General features: G+C 46.0%; 1 protein-coding gene across 1 annotated transcript in view; it reads right to left on the bottom strand.

The window, feature by feature from the left end:
- LOC126175920 (serine/threonine-protein kinase SMG1) overlaps positions 1-15,511 on the bottom strand; it is a 383,335-nt gene that overhangs the window by 158,802 nt on the left and 209,022 nt on the right. The window contains exon 26 of the mRNA XM_049922990.1: positions 14,641-14,867. Coding sequence (XP_049778947.1) covers positions 14,641-14,867 — 227 coding nt within the window. The remainder of the gene's footprint in view (positions 1-14,640; positions 14,868-15,511) is intronic.

The following is a 15,511-nucleotide window of genomic DNA, read 5'->3' as shown; positions in this document are numbered from 1 at the left end:
AGTCAGCCCGGAACACCTTTTGATAACCATGAACCATTGCCACTTTAAGAAACCTTGCAAAAGTAATGGTATATTTCCGGTCAGATTCCGCCAGGCGGTGCTGGCTCCAAAGGTAGTCCATGAAAGAGACAGCATCGGTGAGGCAAAGGTCATAGATCGTGAAAATGGTGTGGCCCAAGAGCCACACCATTGCGTTATGTCGTGTTCGGGGGTTGGTCTGAATGTCAGGGGTGAGGAACCAGTCGATTGACACATTGTCCGGTGTGGTCCCACCGATCAGCGCTAATAGCACACGTGCAAGGTCCCACACTTCTGTGACATGAGGGCATAAGAGACGACGCTCTCTGGTGTCTACGTCACCACATCGGCCGCAAGCAGCCGAGCGCTGTAGGTGGATGGCCGCCAGGTGATGATTAGTGGGTATTAAATTGTTTACGACGCGATACCATAGCGCTGAAACTTCCGTGGGAAGGGATGGGTGGTTGATATTGGCCCAAGCTTGGTGCCAGATGACCGACGGTCATCTGTCCTCCAATTTATGTGGTGTCGGCTGGCTTCTGAGTGCATGGTAAAGGCGCTTCGACGTTCGTGCCTTGTCAGTGGCCACTGTGAGGACGTAACTTTGATTGAGGTAATAGTCCTTGACTGTCGTCATCCGGAACGGAATATGTGTCAAACATACTGGTGCACGCGCCGATTGTGGGCAATAACGGTCGAAAAGCACCACTGTTGTCCCACCTGGGTCAATCTCACACTAAGTGGCGATACGGTGAATCAGGAGTGCCGTACATTTGCGGGGAAAGTCAATGAGTCCAAGGCCACCATCGTCCTTTGGCAGTGTACAAGTCTGCGCATCAACTTTGAATATTGCATGCCGCCACAGTAGCCAATATACTATTTGTAAGATGGCTCTGCCGGTTTGTTTTGGTAGCGTAAGGAGTTGTGCTACATACCATGCCTGTGATAGGATGTAAGTATTAATCAGTTGGATTCGTTGATGGAGGTCGAGTCGTCAATCAGCGTGACTCACGCAAAGTCCTCTGATGCGCGTGAGAATCCGCCTCCACGTGAGTGTTAACATGCGCTGCGGACAGGCAGTCACCTCAAGGCCCAAGATACGTTGTTCCCCCACAATCCGGTACCATGGGCGTTCGATGGTCAATGATCGTGGTCCTAGCGGGATTAGCACCGTTTTGTTGGAATTTAACAAGGCACCAGATGCTCATTCATAAACGTTGAGGACTCTGAACTGAATCGATGTCCCTGGCATTTGCTACAAACACACCGACATCATTCGCGTATGCCGCACTGCGGAAGGTGACACCTGGGAAAGCGACACCATCGACCATCCGTCCGATGTCACGCAGCATGGGGTCCAGCGCCAAAGCGAACAAATACATTGACAAGGGACACCCTTGTCGAACTGATCATCTGATGGGAATTGGTCGTGATCTGCAGCCGTTCACAACAATTGTGGAATTTGCTCCATCCAGGAAGTGTCGGATGACTCTTATGAAGCGCTCCCCGAAACACATCCGCGACATAACAGCCAGCAGGTAAGGATGGGAGACCCTATCGAAGGCACCGGCGAAATCTAGGGAAAGAATTGCAGCCGGGGTTCGAGCGTCGGTGGTGAATAAGACAGCATCACGGTATATAGAAGCCACATGATTGAGTGAGACAAAGTACCTTATTCATTACCTGTTTAAGACGTGAAGCCACACTTCGTGCCACCAACAGTGACCTGTGACCTTTGGAATAAGGGCAATACGTCCAGCTAGAAAATTGGCGGGTAGCTCGCAACCAGCAAAAATCTCCTCGCACATTTTGCAGAAGCAGTCTCCTAACAGGTCCCAAAATTGTTGGTAGAATTCATAAGGGAGACCGTCGGGGCCAGGTGATTTTTGTCCTGGACAGGCACGGAGGACAGATGTGAGGTCAGCGAGTGTGAGTGGCTCGGTCAAACAGTCGCGGTCTCGACTATCCAATGAAGTCGGGACCCCACCGATAAGTGCTCATTGGGCAGCGACGTCTACCTCAACATCCTGGAAGAGGTGCATATAATGGTCTGTTAGGTGTTTGAGGACTTCACGATGGTCTGTGAGGTGCGTACCATTGTCTGTTTTAAGGCGTAGAATGGTATTCTTCTTTGCATGATTCCTTTCAGAGGCTAGGTGATGGATGGATGGCCTCTCGCTCTCAATCAGGGATGCGGAACGGCACCTCACCACCATCCCCTCGGTCTTCTCCAGAGAGAAGCGAAGGATTGTCGCTTTAATTTTGTTGAGGCGCATGCGTAGCTGGTCATACCAGTCAGCAGGAAGGGTTAGTGCATCATTTAGACATTGCTGATAGAAGTCTAATGTGCTACGCTTCCAGTGTGCGACTTAGCGACTATGTTGATGGAGAACACGTCGCAACCGCAGCTTCACACAGCGGAGCCACCAAACCACAGTGGTAGGGTACTTCGATGCAGTAGCGATGCAATCCCGCCATGTTTTCGTGACAAGAGTGCGAAGTTCGGGCGTTGGGAGATGAAGTGTATTCATCTTCCAATAGGTGCCCCGAGGAACCGGGGTTGGACCCGTGATATGCAAGGAGCAAGAGTATGCACAGTGGTCACTAAAGGCCACGGGAATGACTTGGATGGCACAAAAGGCAAGAATCAAACCAGCAGAGACATAAACACGGTCAATACGGCTTGCCCCAGTGGGGTATATGTGAGTAAATTGTGTGTAGGAGGGATGAAAGTGGCGTGACGTATCATTAAGGTCAGCCTCCTGAAGGAGTGAAGCGAGTGCTTCACACCTCATGGGCGTTGGGACCTGATCAGCATCGGCTACCACACAGTTGAAATCTCCGCCAAACACAATAAGACGACGAGCTGTCAAGAAAAGGGTGATATCTGACGTAAAAAGTGTTGTTCTGTCATGCCTGTGATTAGCTCCTGAAGGAGCATAGACGTTAATAAAAAGTACATCCCGAATGATACGTGCAAGAACGTGACCATTGGGTAGTTTTGTAACATCGGATGGAGTTAACTCTGATCTGTATAGCAAAGCAGTGCCCCGCCTGGCGTCAGGGTCGATGTTATATAGTGCCTCATAACCAACCAGGTCAGAGAGAAAGGGGGCACAAACCTCACGGAGAAAAACCACATCAAATGCACCAAGGTGCAGAAAGTCCTTCAGAGAGCGTAATTTTACTGGGTTGGAGATGGAGTTGATATTTACTGTTAAAAGGGAGAGGGCTCCCAGCTGACGGTCAATTGCAGGCATAAGAAAGCAACACAGAGAAAGTAACATCAGATGAGGTCATGGTCGTATGTAAGCAGGTGTGTAAATATCGAAACTGTAATCCTGCTACATCACCCCGGATGTTAAAGACAAATACCAGACAGCTCATGTGGGAACGAGCCCACTCAATCAGGCATTTTGTCGTCAGCCCAGTTCAATCCTCCCCCATCGGCGGGATAGTCCGAACCAGGCGGCGCAGACGGCTCAGTCGCAGCGATATGTGAGAGGGTGCGAGTGCGCTGCAGTGGCTGCTCGCCACCCTGTTCATTTTTACGCTTTGCAGGGACTGCTCCCCGATCTCGTGATGAACTAATAAGCGCCTCTAACTGGCGAGCAGTTTTCCGCATACCATCCGAGCGGTCAGCGGAAACAGAGTGTGTAACTGATGAGGCCTGACATTCAGCCTCACTGCTGCTCTCAGGAAGGGGGACGTATTACACCCTCCTCCTCCGCCTGCTGTTCTTGGCTTGCCTTCTTGCGCCTGTGACGACGCCAGGGGGACTTAGCGTCCACATGGTCATCTGCTGGAGGGGGTGGGGTAGGAAGAACTACCTCCATCTGTTCTACAGTGACAACATCACTGGCCACCGCAGGCGCACTAGGCACCGCCGGCGGTACTGCCACTACGGGCGTCTGGTCCGAGACAATCTCAATAGGGCTGTCAACAGATGTACTAGGTACAGTTTTCACCTCTCCTGACGGGGTCGATTCGTCAGTTCTCTCAGGGGTTCGGTGGGCAGCACCTCCCACTATCTCACTGAGAAGAGGCAGAAGGTTGTCACCTTCAGTGCGTTCCCGCGGAAGTTGCACAGGGCGCCTGCGCGGGCATTCCACGCGTAGATGCTCCACAGATTGACAGAGGGAGCGTGTCTGTGGGTGCCCTATATAGGTAACCTGTGCCCTTGTACTGGCAATATTTAAGTATGACGGTATGTGGTACAAACAGGAGGGTGGTTCAATCGGCACCCAGGAAGCACCATTGAGGACATGTAGGACATTGAGGAACTGCCAGGTAAGAGACATAGGAGGACCAAGAGAGTTTCTTATCTAGCATGAGCCCCAGGAATTTCGTAGTTTCAACGAACAGAAGTGCAACAGGCCGAACATGTAAAGATGGTGGGAGAAATCACTTGTATTGCCGGAAATTCATACACACAGTCTTGTCAGTGGAAAAGTGAAAGCCATTGTCAATGCTCCAGGAGGAAAGACGATCAAGACATCGCTGAAGATGCCACTCAGTGAGACATGTCAGTGGAGAACTGCAATAGATGGCAAAATTGTCAACAAAAGGGGAGCCAGAGATGCCCGGTGGGAGACAGGCCATGATAGGGTTAATGGCAATAGTGGAGAGGATGACACTCAGGATGGAACCCTGAGGCACACAGTTTTACTGGATAAAGGTGTCCAACAAGGCAGAACCCAAGCACACCCTGAAAACTCAATCTTTTAAAAATGACTGAAGGAAACGGCAGGTGGGCACGGAAGCCCCACGTGTAAAGAGTACGGAGGATACCTGTTCCCCAGCAGGTGTTGTAGGTCTTCTCCAAATCGAAAAACACGGCCACAGTCTGGGATTTCTGCAGAAAGTCATTCATGACATGGGTGGACAAAGTAACGAGATGGTCAACTGCAGAATGCCGTGCTTGAAATCCACACTGTGCATTGGTCAGTAATTTGCAAGACTTGAGCCACCATACCAGCGAAGCACGAGTCATGTGTTTCATCACCTTCCAAACTCAGCTGATAGGAGAGATGGGGTGGTAGCTAGAAGTAACGTTTTTGTCCTTACTGGGCTTAGGTATGGGTATTATGGTGGCTTCACACCAGCATTTGGGAAATGTGTCCTCTGCCCAGATGCGGTTGTACGTGTCAAGCAGAAAGTGCTTGTCCGCAAGAGAAAGGTACTGCAACATCTGAATGTGGATGGCGTCCGGCCCTGTGGTGGAAGATCGGGATGAACTGAGAGCATGATCGAGCTCCCCCATAGTACAAGCGGCACTGTAGCTACCACAATTTGGAGAAGGGACAGATATCACCTGAGCCTCCTCCACTCATTTCCACTGGAGGAAGGCAAGGTGACAGTGGGAATAGCTCAAAACGTCCGCAAAATGGTGGCCCAAGGTGTTGGAGATAACAATAGGGTCCACAATAACATAGTCTACTACCGTGAGGCCGGAAATGGGGGAATGGATCTTGGTCCCAGAGAGCCGTCAGAGGTAGGCCCACACGACAGAGGAAGGTGTGGAACTGTTAAAAGAACTAGTGAAGGAAATCCAGCTAGCTCATTTGCTATCCTGAATAACGCAACAACACTTTGCATGCATCTGTTTATAATGAATGCAGTTTGCCACCGAAGGATGACTGTTAAAGCGTGGAGAGCATGGCTACGTGCGTGAATTGCATTGCAGCACGCCAAGGGACAGGGAGACAACATGGTAAAGAGAAAGTGTGAGGAATGGAACATTCTGCAGCAGTGAAGATAACGTTGGTGAGATAGTTCACCTCGTCATAGCAACTGGGGAAATTGTGTTCTTCAAAGGTCACCAGGGAGGAGTAAAGCTGCCAGTCAGCCTCAGTAAGCTGCCATTTGGGCTTGCATGCAGATGGAGTAGGATTCAGCAAACGGAGTGCACACAGGAAATGGTTGCTTGAGTAGGTGTCAGAAGCAGCACTCATGGCTGGGCAGTGCAAAAGGATAGGTCCAAATGAGAATAGGTGTGCGAGGAGTCGCAAAGGAAAGTGGGTGCTCCAGTGGTAGAAGAGGTTAAGTTTGTCAAGAAGTTCAGCCAAGAGGGCACCTCTTTGACAGGTCCTGGGAGAACCCCACAGGGCATGGTACACATTTAAGTCACCGAGTAGCAAAAATGGAGGAGGCAGCTGCCCAATAAGCTGAACGAAGTCTGCCCTGGTGACATCAAATGATGGAGGGACATAAATGGTCAGAGGGAAAGTCAGATAGATGAGCAGCGTGACACACCCATGAGATGGATGCCAACCTCAGGGGGAAGGTCAAAACAAATCGGGAAGTAATGTGAAAGCTCAAAGTGGTTGTGAGGGCGCAATTTTGTTTCCTGAAGACGGAGTACAAAGAGGGATGCTGCGATGCTAAAAGCAGCCGTAAAGCCTCCTTGTGGGACCAAAGGCCACTAACATTCCATTGGAGGACAGTCATGATTAGGAAGAGACGTAGGAGTGTCAACTCTGCAGCCTCTGAGTGACAGCCAGTATAGAGTCGCCACTACATGGCACAAAAGCAGGAGGATCCTGCTCCATGGGGCCACAGAAGCATCGGCATGCTTGTGCAGGCGGGCTGTGGAGTCCAACGTTGAAAAACGGTTGGTGTTGCGCACCAGGGATACAGAGGCTGGTCACGCTAGGGTACCACATGGTTACACCATCAAAGAGGATCTTCAAGTTGGCGAAGGAGAAGATTGTTTGCCTTTGGTGGACTTCTCCGAGCCCTTCCAGTTAGAGGAAGACTCGGGTGGTGTTTGGCTGGAGGGACAGTTGCCCTTGTGTGCATCCCTACCACAGGTGACACATTTGGCTTGGTGTTGACAAGACATTCTAGTGTGGTTGAAACAATGACACTGGTAGCAGCGCATCAGGTTGGGAATGTATGGCCAGACTGTGATAATTTCATAGCCTGCATTGATCTTGGATGGAAGCACGACTCTATCAAAGGTAAGAAAGAGAGTGTGGGTGGGCACTAAGGAGGAATCAACCTTTTTCATTACACGATGAACGGCAATGACACCCTTATCAGAGAGGTAAGGCTGGATTTCAGCTTCGGTTAGACCATCGAGCAGCCTGGGTAGAATTCTAAGTTCTCTGGGCCTCGACACAAACAGGGTAGCCGTGGAGAAGCAAGGCAGCTAGCAGTTGTCGTGCTTGAGTGCCACAAGTTGTCTCCAATAGCAAAGTGACATTCCGTATATGAGAGCAGGATTTCACATGGCCTGCAATTGCATCAGCACCTTTCTAAAGAATCAGCAGATTCACTGTGGCGAAGGACTGACCGTCTTCTGTACGTGAGACCACAAGGAACCGTGGTGCAGCAGGAAGGGTCTTTGAATCATTAGCCTCATTACGTTTGCATTTTGTAGACGCTGAGTGGGAAGATTGACTCATCGTGAGAAAATTCCCCATGATTGGCAGTGTCTCCGATTGCACACTCCTTCCATCTGGGAGGCCCTTTCACAAGGGGGTGCACTCGCCTTAGGTGATTATTCCGTACCAGATCGGGTTGACGGAGGAGATAGAGAAGATCCAAAGAAGAGCGGCGCGTTTCGTCACAGGGTTATTTGGTAACCGTGATAGCGTTACGGAGATGTTTAACAAACTCAAGTGGCAGACTCTGCAAGAGAGGCGCTCTGCATCGCGGTGTAGCTTGCTCGCCAGGTTTCGAGAGGGTGCGTTTCTGGATGAGGTATCGAATATATTGCTTCCCCCTACTTATACCTCCCGAGGAGATCACGAATGTAAAATTAGAGAGATTAGAGCGCGCACAGAGGCTTTCAGACAGTCGTTCTTCCCGCGAACCATACGCGACTGGAGCAGGAAAGGGAGATAATGACAGTGGCACGTAAAATGCCCTCCGCCACACACCGTTGGGTAGCTTGCGGAGTATTTTAAAAAAAACCACCACCACCTCAGGTCACACCTCCTGAACACCTGACAGAGGGACCAATTGTCAATTTGGGAATGTTACAGCTCAGGCAATCACCCCTGCCTGGGCCTGGCCTGTACCAGGGGGTACGTGCAAATCCTAGCTGTTGACCCTTGGCTGGGAACTACGCATTACCCAGTCACCTGTTACACGTCATACATGTGGGTCGACCTACAGGAGCACACAGGGTGGAAGAAGAAAAAGAGGAACCTCATACGCCAAAGAGGCGGAGTGAGAGAAGGGAAACAAAGGAAGGAAAAGTGAGCATAAAACAAGTGAGACTGTTCTTAAGTCAGCGACGGAATGCAGAACATTTCCAATAATACCCCTGACATGTTCCCCAAGGGAGGGGAAAAAGAATAGCACGAGGATAGACATGCAGAACAGAAGGGAAAAAATTCTGCATAGGCTGGGGTCCCATGGTAGCCAAGCACGAACCCACCGAAGAGTGGCAAGCCCCTGGGGGAGATGGAACGTACAGTTGGACCGTGACAGCATCATAGTCTGCTCTGATCTTTGCTACTCTGTCAAACAAGAAAAAAAGGGTGTGTGTAGGCACGAAGGATGCATCAACCTTTTTCATCACCCTATCGACTGCAGTGTTGCACTGAAAAAGAGGTGAGTGTGGTTTTCTCCCTCAGTCAGGCCATTGAAGAGCCTAGTGTAAATAACACCATGGGAAGAATTCAGTATTCGATGGGGCTTGACATGAACAGGGTAGCAATGGAGATGCTAACCTGCAAGCAATTGTTACGCCTCAGAATCACAATTAGTCTCCAAAAGCCAAGTGTCATTGCATAAATAACAGCATGACTTCAAAGGGGTGGCAATTTCATCAACATGTGTCCGAATAATAAATGGATTAACCATAGCAAAGGACTGACCTCCTTCAGTATGTAATAACATGAGGAACCGAGGTGCAGCTGGGAGAGTCTTGGAATCTTTAGCCTCATTCTATCTTCATTTTGCAGACGTAGGCTGAGTTGGTGATTGGCTCATCACGTGAAAATCCCCCACGACTGCCAGCGTCTCCAATGGTGTGCTGCTTCCAACTCTGGGCTCCCCTCAGAGTGGGGTTCACCTGCCTTAGGAGACTGCTCACTCCGGAGGTCACAACTTCCGAACTCCTGACAGAGGGACTAATTGGCAATTTGGGATGGTAACAGCTCAGGCAATCACCCCTGCCTGTGTGAACCCTACCTGTCTACCCAGGGCTGGGGATTATGTGTTACCAAGTCACCTTTTATGCATCAGATGTGTGGGCCAGCCTTCAGGAGCGCACACGAAAAAAGAATAAACAAAGATAAACCTCAAACCCTAAGCAGAGGAAAGATATGAGATGTAGGATGAAGAAAGAAAGAAAGAATGAATGAATGAAAAAACATTGGAGGGACTTTTCTGATGTCCAACTACTGCAAATGAACACATTACCAAAATATCCCAAACACGTTCCCCAAGGGAGGGAAAAAGAATAGCAGGATTTCATACAAGCAGCATGGATGGAAAAGGTGCTGCAGAGGCTGGGGCCCCAGGGTATCCAAGCATGAACTCACCAAAGAGTGGTGAGCCCCCACCCCTGGAGGAGGGAGGGGGGGCGGGGGCTATCGAGCACAGTTTGTTGTTGCAAAGTACTGCATAGTCTTCATCCTAAAGCAGACTGTTCCAGCTCGTTGGCTCCATTTTGAGCTGCGGAGCACTCCCTGCTCCAGGGGGCCGTGTCGCTCACTGTGACCATTCAAGTGGGCCGGCACGTGGCACGGCTGGCTGACGCAGGCGGCAAGGCAAGCGTTTTGATGTGCCAGCTGCGTCTTACAAGATCAACAACCTCATACTCTTAGCTGCTACGACATGGTGACATGCTACACCAGGAAATACGATGTTCAGGAAATAAAAAAGAAACAACTGTTTTACAAGAAATTGCATACTAAATTTATTGGGCCTCTGTAGCTTGACATTTTCTTTTCATTACAAGATCGAAAATATCACGCGTCAAAGTGTTTGCAGCGTTAATGCGGAGGATGGCCTTCATTGTTGCATCCTGAAGGAACGATCGTTCCTTACTTTTTACTCTTTTCATTGCTGAGAAAAGCTGCTCACAACAATACATAGATCCAAACATGCACATGATCTGAGTGGCATTGTTGTGAAACTTGGTAAATGTTTTTTGATGTAATGAATGATACCATCGTGACAAATCCAATGTGTTGTAGTACCTCTCTTTCAACAAAGTTGATTTTTGCAAATCAATAATCTCCAATTGAAGTGACGATGACAAGTCATCAGGGGAAACTGAAAAAGGTGTGCTGAACACCTTAAGTTCCATTTCCAAACTAGTGAGGTCTCTGAATCGTGTTTCAAATGACGTGATGAGCTGCTTTAACTTTGTTTGGTAATCGCTGAAAGTAGTACCTTCAGGTAGTTTTAAAGCAGCAAGACAATTGAAGAATATTAAATGTCCATTATTCATCTGCCCCTCAAATAAACGTAACTTTTCCATGAACACTTTGATCTGGTCATACATGCGAATGATTAGCTGCCCTTTGCCCTGCAATGACAGATTTAAATTATTCAGACGCATAGTTATGTCAGCTATGAAAGCCAGGTCTGATATCCATTTTGTATCTTTCAGACAATGTATTTCTTCCCCTTTCATTTCAATAAAAAGGGATATTTCCTCACGAATGGTAAAGAAAACATCAAGAACTTTTCCCCGACAACCAACGAACTGTACTGCGGTAAGGTATATCCCCATACTCCGCTTCCATATCTTTCAAGAATCCTTTGAAATGGCAATGATTCATACCGTGACGCCGCACAAAATTCATACACTTCACGACATCTTTCATTATGCCACCTAGCTCTACTGTTTCAGCACACAATGCCTCTTGGTGAATAAAACAATGACGAGTCAAAATATCTTTCCCGAATTCGTCCCCGAGTTTATTTTTCAAACGAGAAGGAAAATCTTGGCGACGCCCTATCATTTGTGGTGCACCGTCTGTCACTACAGAATGGAGCTTATCCCACGGCAAATTCATGTTGTCCACTGAGTCACAAACAGCTTCAAAAATGTCACGTCCTGTTGCGGTGTAATCGAGTGGTGCCACATCCAAGAGTTCTTCAGTTACTTGCAGCTCCATGTCGACACCACACACAAAGACTGCAAGCTGACCACAGTCCCAATATGTCAGTGCTTTCGTCATGCACTAGCGAAAACGCAACAAAGCTCTCCGCCTTTTTCCAGAGCTGTGTCTCTAAATCCACTGCCTTGTCCAGGATTCGACGAGACATTATTTCGACAGGCAAACCCCTTCAATTGCCTGCACCTCCCTTGGAAACAAACATTCAGCAACTGCTACCATGCACGATTTTACGAGTGGTCCCACCGAAAACTGCTTGCCACTCGTCGCAATGATGTGAGCGACCCTGTAGCTTGCTCGAATTGCAAATTCAGTAGTGTTTTCTCCACTCTCACTCACCTGAAAATTCTAAACGCATTACAGAACACGAACTATGTTGCATGTTTTGATACCCTCCGTATTACGAAACCATTTTTAAACTTACATCTCCTGGTATGTCTTTCTTAAGTCTGGCTACCAGTTCTCTGCGTGCAAAGCCTTCTACCTGATCGTAGAGCATTGAGTGAAGATGTGTATAATATCATCGTATATTGTACCTCTTAGCAGAATTAAATACTTTATGACATACATAATACTTTATGACATACAAGACACTGCAGACGACCATCCCTCTCAATGAATAGAAAGGTATCCTCCAATAGGGGTACAAGGCTCCCATGGCTAGTCATAGCTGTCACTGAACATGGATTATTGCATTAGTTGTGGCTGCATGTGGCCAAGGGGCAATGAGTTCGCATTCATTGCTTTCACAACAACAAAGGAGTACTACAAACATATTTGTTATCTCCAAAGAATTTTCCTGCTGAAGATTGTCACACTGAACAAACCAGAGAAAATGTGAAAACTGGAGACTGGTACAAAGTAGAATATACTGGTAAATTCTACACTGGAGAAGTACATGTAATTTTTGGAAATTCTTACCTAATGAGTGCAATGGAGTGTGCTGCTCACTACTGGAAATGACCTGCAGAATTGGATGAAATTCTGTACATGCAGAACAAAATTACAAAGAAATTTAATCCACCTGATGATGTCAATGTAAGAGGAATTTTCAATTTTATGACTTTTAACTGGATTTACTTTTTACATCATGCTCTTAGAATTTTTCATAGTGTTTAAAAAGTGAAATGTTAATGTTAAGTTTATCTTTTTTGGTAAATAATGCTATACTGCTTCCAACAATAAGACGCAAGTAACACGAGTTGCCTAACATCATGTTACCTGCTGTTTGCAATACAGTATACTACAATATTTTATATGGAATAACTATTTTTGGAAATCTGTAACTGTGTCATTTGAAAGACAACCAAATATACATTTTCTGTGATAAAGACCAGATCCATACTCCAAATATTTGGAGATCGCTTTCGACTTAAAATGCACATTAACAATAGGATGTCCCAAATTTGTAACAGGAGTCACAATATAAATTACATTCTAGTTCTATAATTTTAATGCTCTTCCCTGCTTAAATATTAATTCAAGATCTTTGCTCGAATAACAGAATATAATATGATTATTTACAAAAGGAAATATAGGTTTGTAGATTGATAAAAAGTCAACATAATAAAACTGATTTCATAATGTAACTTGAGTCACCATGGAATCTCCCTTGCATAGTTCATGAGGGACCTCTACAAGCACATACATTCAATGTATTCCTCCCTTGCACTATAAAGCAGTCTCCAATTTCTGTCCAAAGCGAGCGCATGCACGACATAATGACTCGTCATAGACAAAAATTAGTGGCATCACATTAGAATGTCAAGATTTATTGGAGATCCTTTCAATTACATTCCATGTGTAATAAGACAAATTCCTTAGACCAAAACAAACCAAAATTATGTGTCATTCAGTTTCGTACCATGTGGCGTATGTGGGCAGGTGCACTGTGTTGCTGAAGAAATATAGTGTTGCAGATGCCTCTCTTTCTATCCAAGGGTTCGCTGTATTCACACTAAAGTACATTTGAATTTATTTTGTGACTTTTAAAAAATGGCAGGGAGGGGGGATGATAGATACCCACACAGGACACAGCACTTAGGACATGAAGACTGGCTGCAAATTTTGTTCTGGCAACAATGAGGATGTCTGCTGGACTCTGTGCAAGTCTGCTGCTATTTCTCTGGTTGATTTTTGCACTCTACTGTGAAAATCTTTGTAAGAGAAGAATCTGATTCATCCTGCAGTATCATTTTTCAATGAACACAAGATCAAATTGCAGTGACTGGCTGGCTTCATCCCAGAAATCTCAGAGCATATGTATTACTTTGAACATGCAGGATATGTATCCAAATTCTATGACGTTGATTCACTTACATGGATGATCTGTGCTAATGATTGTATCAATTGCATCGGATTCTCTTAAGTATGTGCACTGACTCTTTCGATGAATTCAGATAAAATTATAATGTGATATTTACAGTGACACTATCTTGATAGTACACTGTAATCTTTTATTACTATTCTGAAGCAGATTAATCATCGGTAAAGCAGATGCCAGAGATTCATAGATTCATATGAAGAATCCTAAGGAAACGCAGTCCAAAAACAAAGGAAGTAGGTTTAGGTACACTTGTTTGCCCACTGCTTGAATACTGCTCACCGGTTACAGGATCATTTAGTAATCGCGAAAGCATTATGGAGATGATAAACTTCAGTGGAATACTCTGCAAGAAAGACACTCGGTAGCTCGGTACGGGCTCTTGTTGAAGTTTCGAGAACATACCTTCACCGAGGAGTCAAGCAGTATATTTCTCCTCAAATGGCTCTGAGCACTATGGGACTCAACTGCTGTGATCAGAAGTCCCCTAGAACTTAGAACTACTTAAACCTAACTAACGTAAGGACATCACACGCATCCATGCCCGAGGCAGGATTCGAACCTGAGACCTGCGGTTCCGAACTGTAGCGCCCGGCCACTCCGGCCGGCATATTTCTCCTCCCTATGTATATCTTGCGAAGAGACCATGAGGATAAAATCAGAGAGATTAGGACTCATACAGAGGCATACCGACAATCTCTCTTTCCACGAACAATACGAGACTGGAATAGAAGGGAGAACCGATTGAGGTACTCAAGGCACCCTCTGCCACACACCGTCAGGTGCCTCATGGAGTATAGATGTGGATGTAGCTGTAGATGTAGAACACATTACAAACTGTGGATTTCAATTGTTTTAAGATGCTAATTATATCTGCTGCTGAGAAGCCCCTTGTAAATTATGGCTCTCATCAATCTTGCACTTTGTTTCAACATATTGAGATTAAGACTGTTTACTTAAATAAACTGGCAGAGCAGGGTGTCAACAATGACCTCTGGTAGAAGACCAATTGATGGGAAATCCTAATTTAAATTTGTCTGTATTTTAGTGAGGTACGCTGTACATCTACCCAGCTCCATTGTCCTGGCAACTGCTGCTAAAGAAGACTGTTTTGTCCTTTATCGTAACATGCTCATATTCTCTCTTACACACACACACACACACACACACACACACACACACACACACAACTGAAGACATAGTAACACTTACTTTGTAGGTCTACACCATGAGGTCCAATTGGAATTGGTCCCAGCTGACACGCTAGTAACTGCAATATGGAATCACGAGTGTTGTCCATTACTGAGTGACCTTCCTGTAGCCATTTGGCAAATGTGAGAAGAATACGTGCTGTTCTTTCAGCCCCTTCTGTTCTTGGCAAAGGCTGTTGCTGTGCTGCTATCACACACACATTTAAGGCTTCCTCACGTTGATCACAGCTGAAAAATATAATACTTATAAATGACATAACAAAAATGCACATATCAAATAACAAAAAATTTCAAATAATAATACTTTTAGATGACAAATCAAAAACACATCTCAAAATATCAAAAATTTACTACTACTTAAAATATGAAAATAGTCCAATATTAATGTTTTAAAGGCATTCTAAGTTTCTAAAAGCTCTGTGATGCCCATTTAATGCCTTCCACACAAATTAAGTAGGTTTCCCTTACAATGTAAGACACTAAAAACCACTTTCATATCCCCAGTAAAGCTTGTTTGTTTCTTGTTTTGAACATTTAGATCAGTTGCAGTATATTTCACTTCAAAAATCACACACACTAGATACACCAACATGAATTTGTGGGATTAGACAGAAGCCCAAAGATTAGAGTTTATTTCTTTATTCAGCACACTTTCACTGACTAATGAGTTAAGGTTTATCCATGAAGAGAGAAATCAAGAGATGTGATGGAAGCCAAATGACAGAATTCATATAAATAAAGGTAACTGGTAAGCTAACAGTCATAATATACAAGATACAAGAAAGTCATTATGCTCTGAATGGCCACACTTTCTGTTGGGAAGAGCATGAATGAGAGTAGACAAAACCAGTGCTGACAACAACACAATCTTC

Source organism: Schistocerca cancellata, chromosome 3 (genome assembly GCF_023864275.1).
Source record: "Schistocerca cancellata isolate TAMUIC-IGC-003103 chromosome 3, iqSchCanc2.1, whole genome shotgun sequence".
In the NCBI taxonomy this organism is placed as follows: Eukaryota; Metazoa; Arthropoda; class Insecta; order Orthoptera; family Acrididae; genus Schistocerca; species Schistocerca cancellata.
This window is presented reverse-complemented; position numbering and strand designations above follow the sequence as displayed.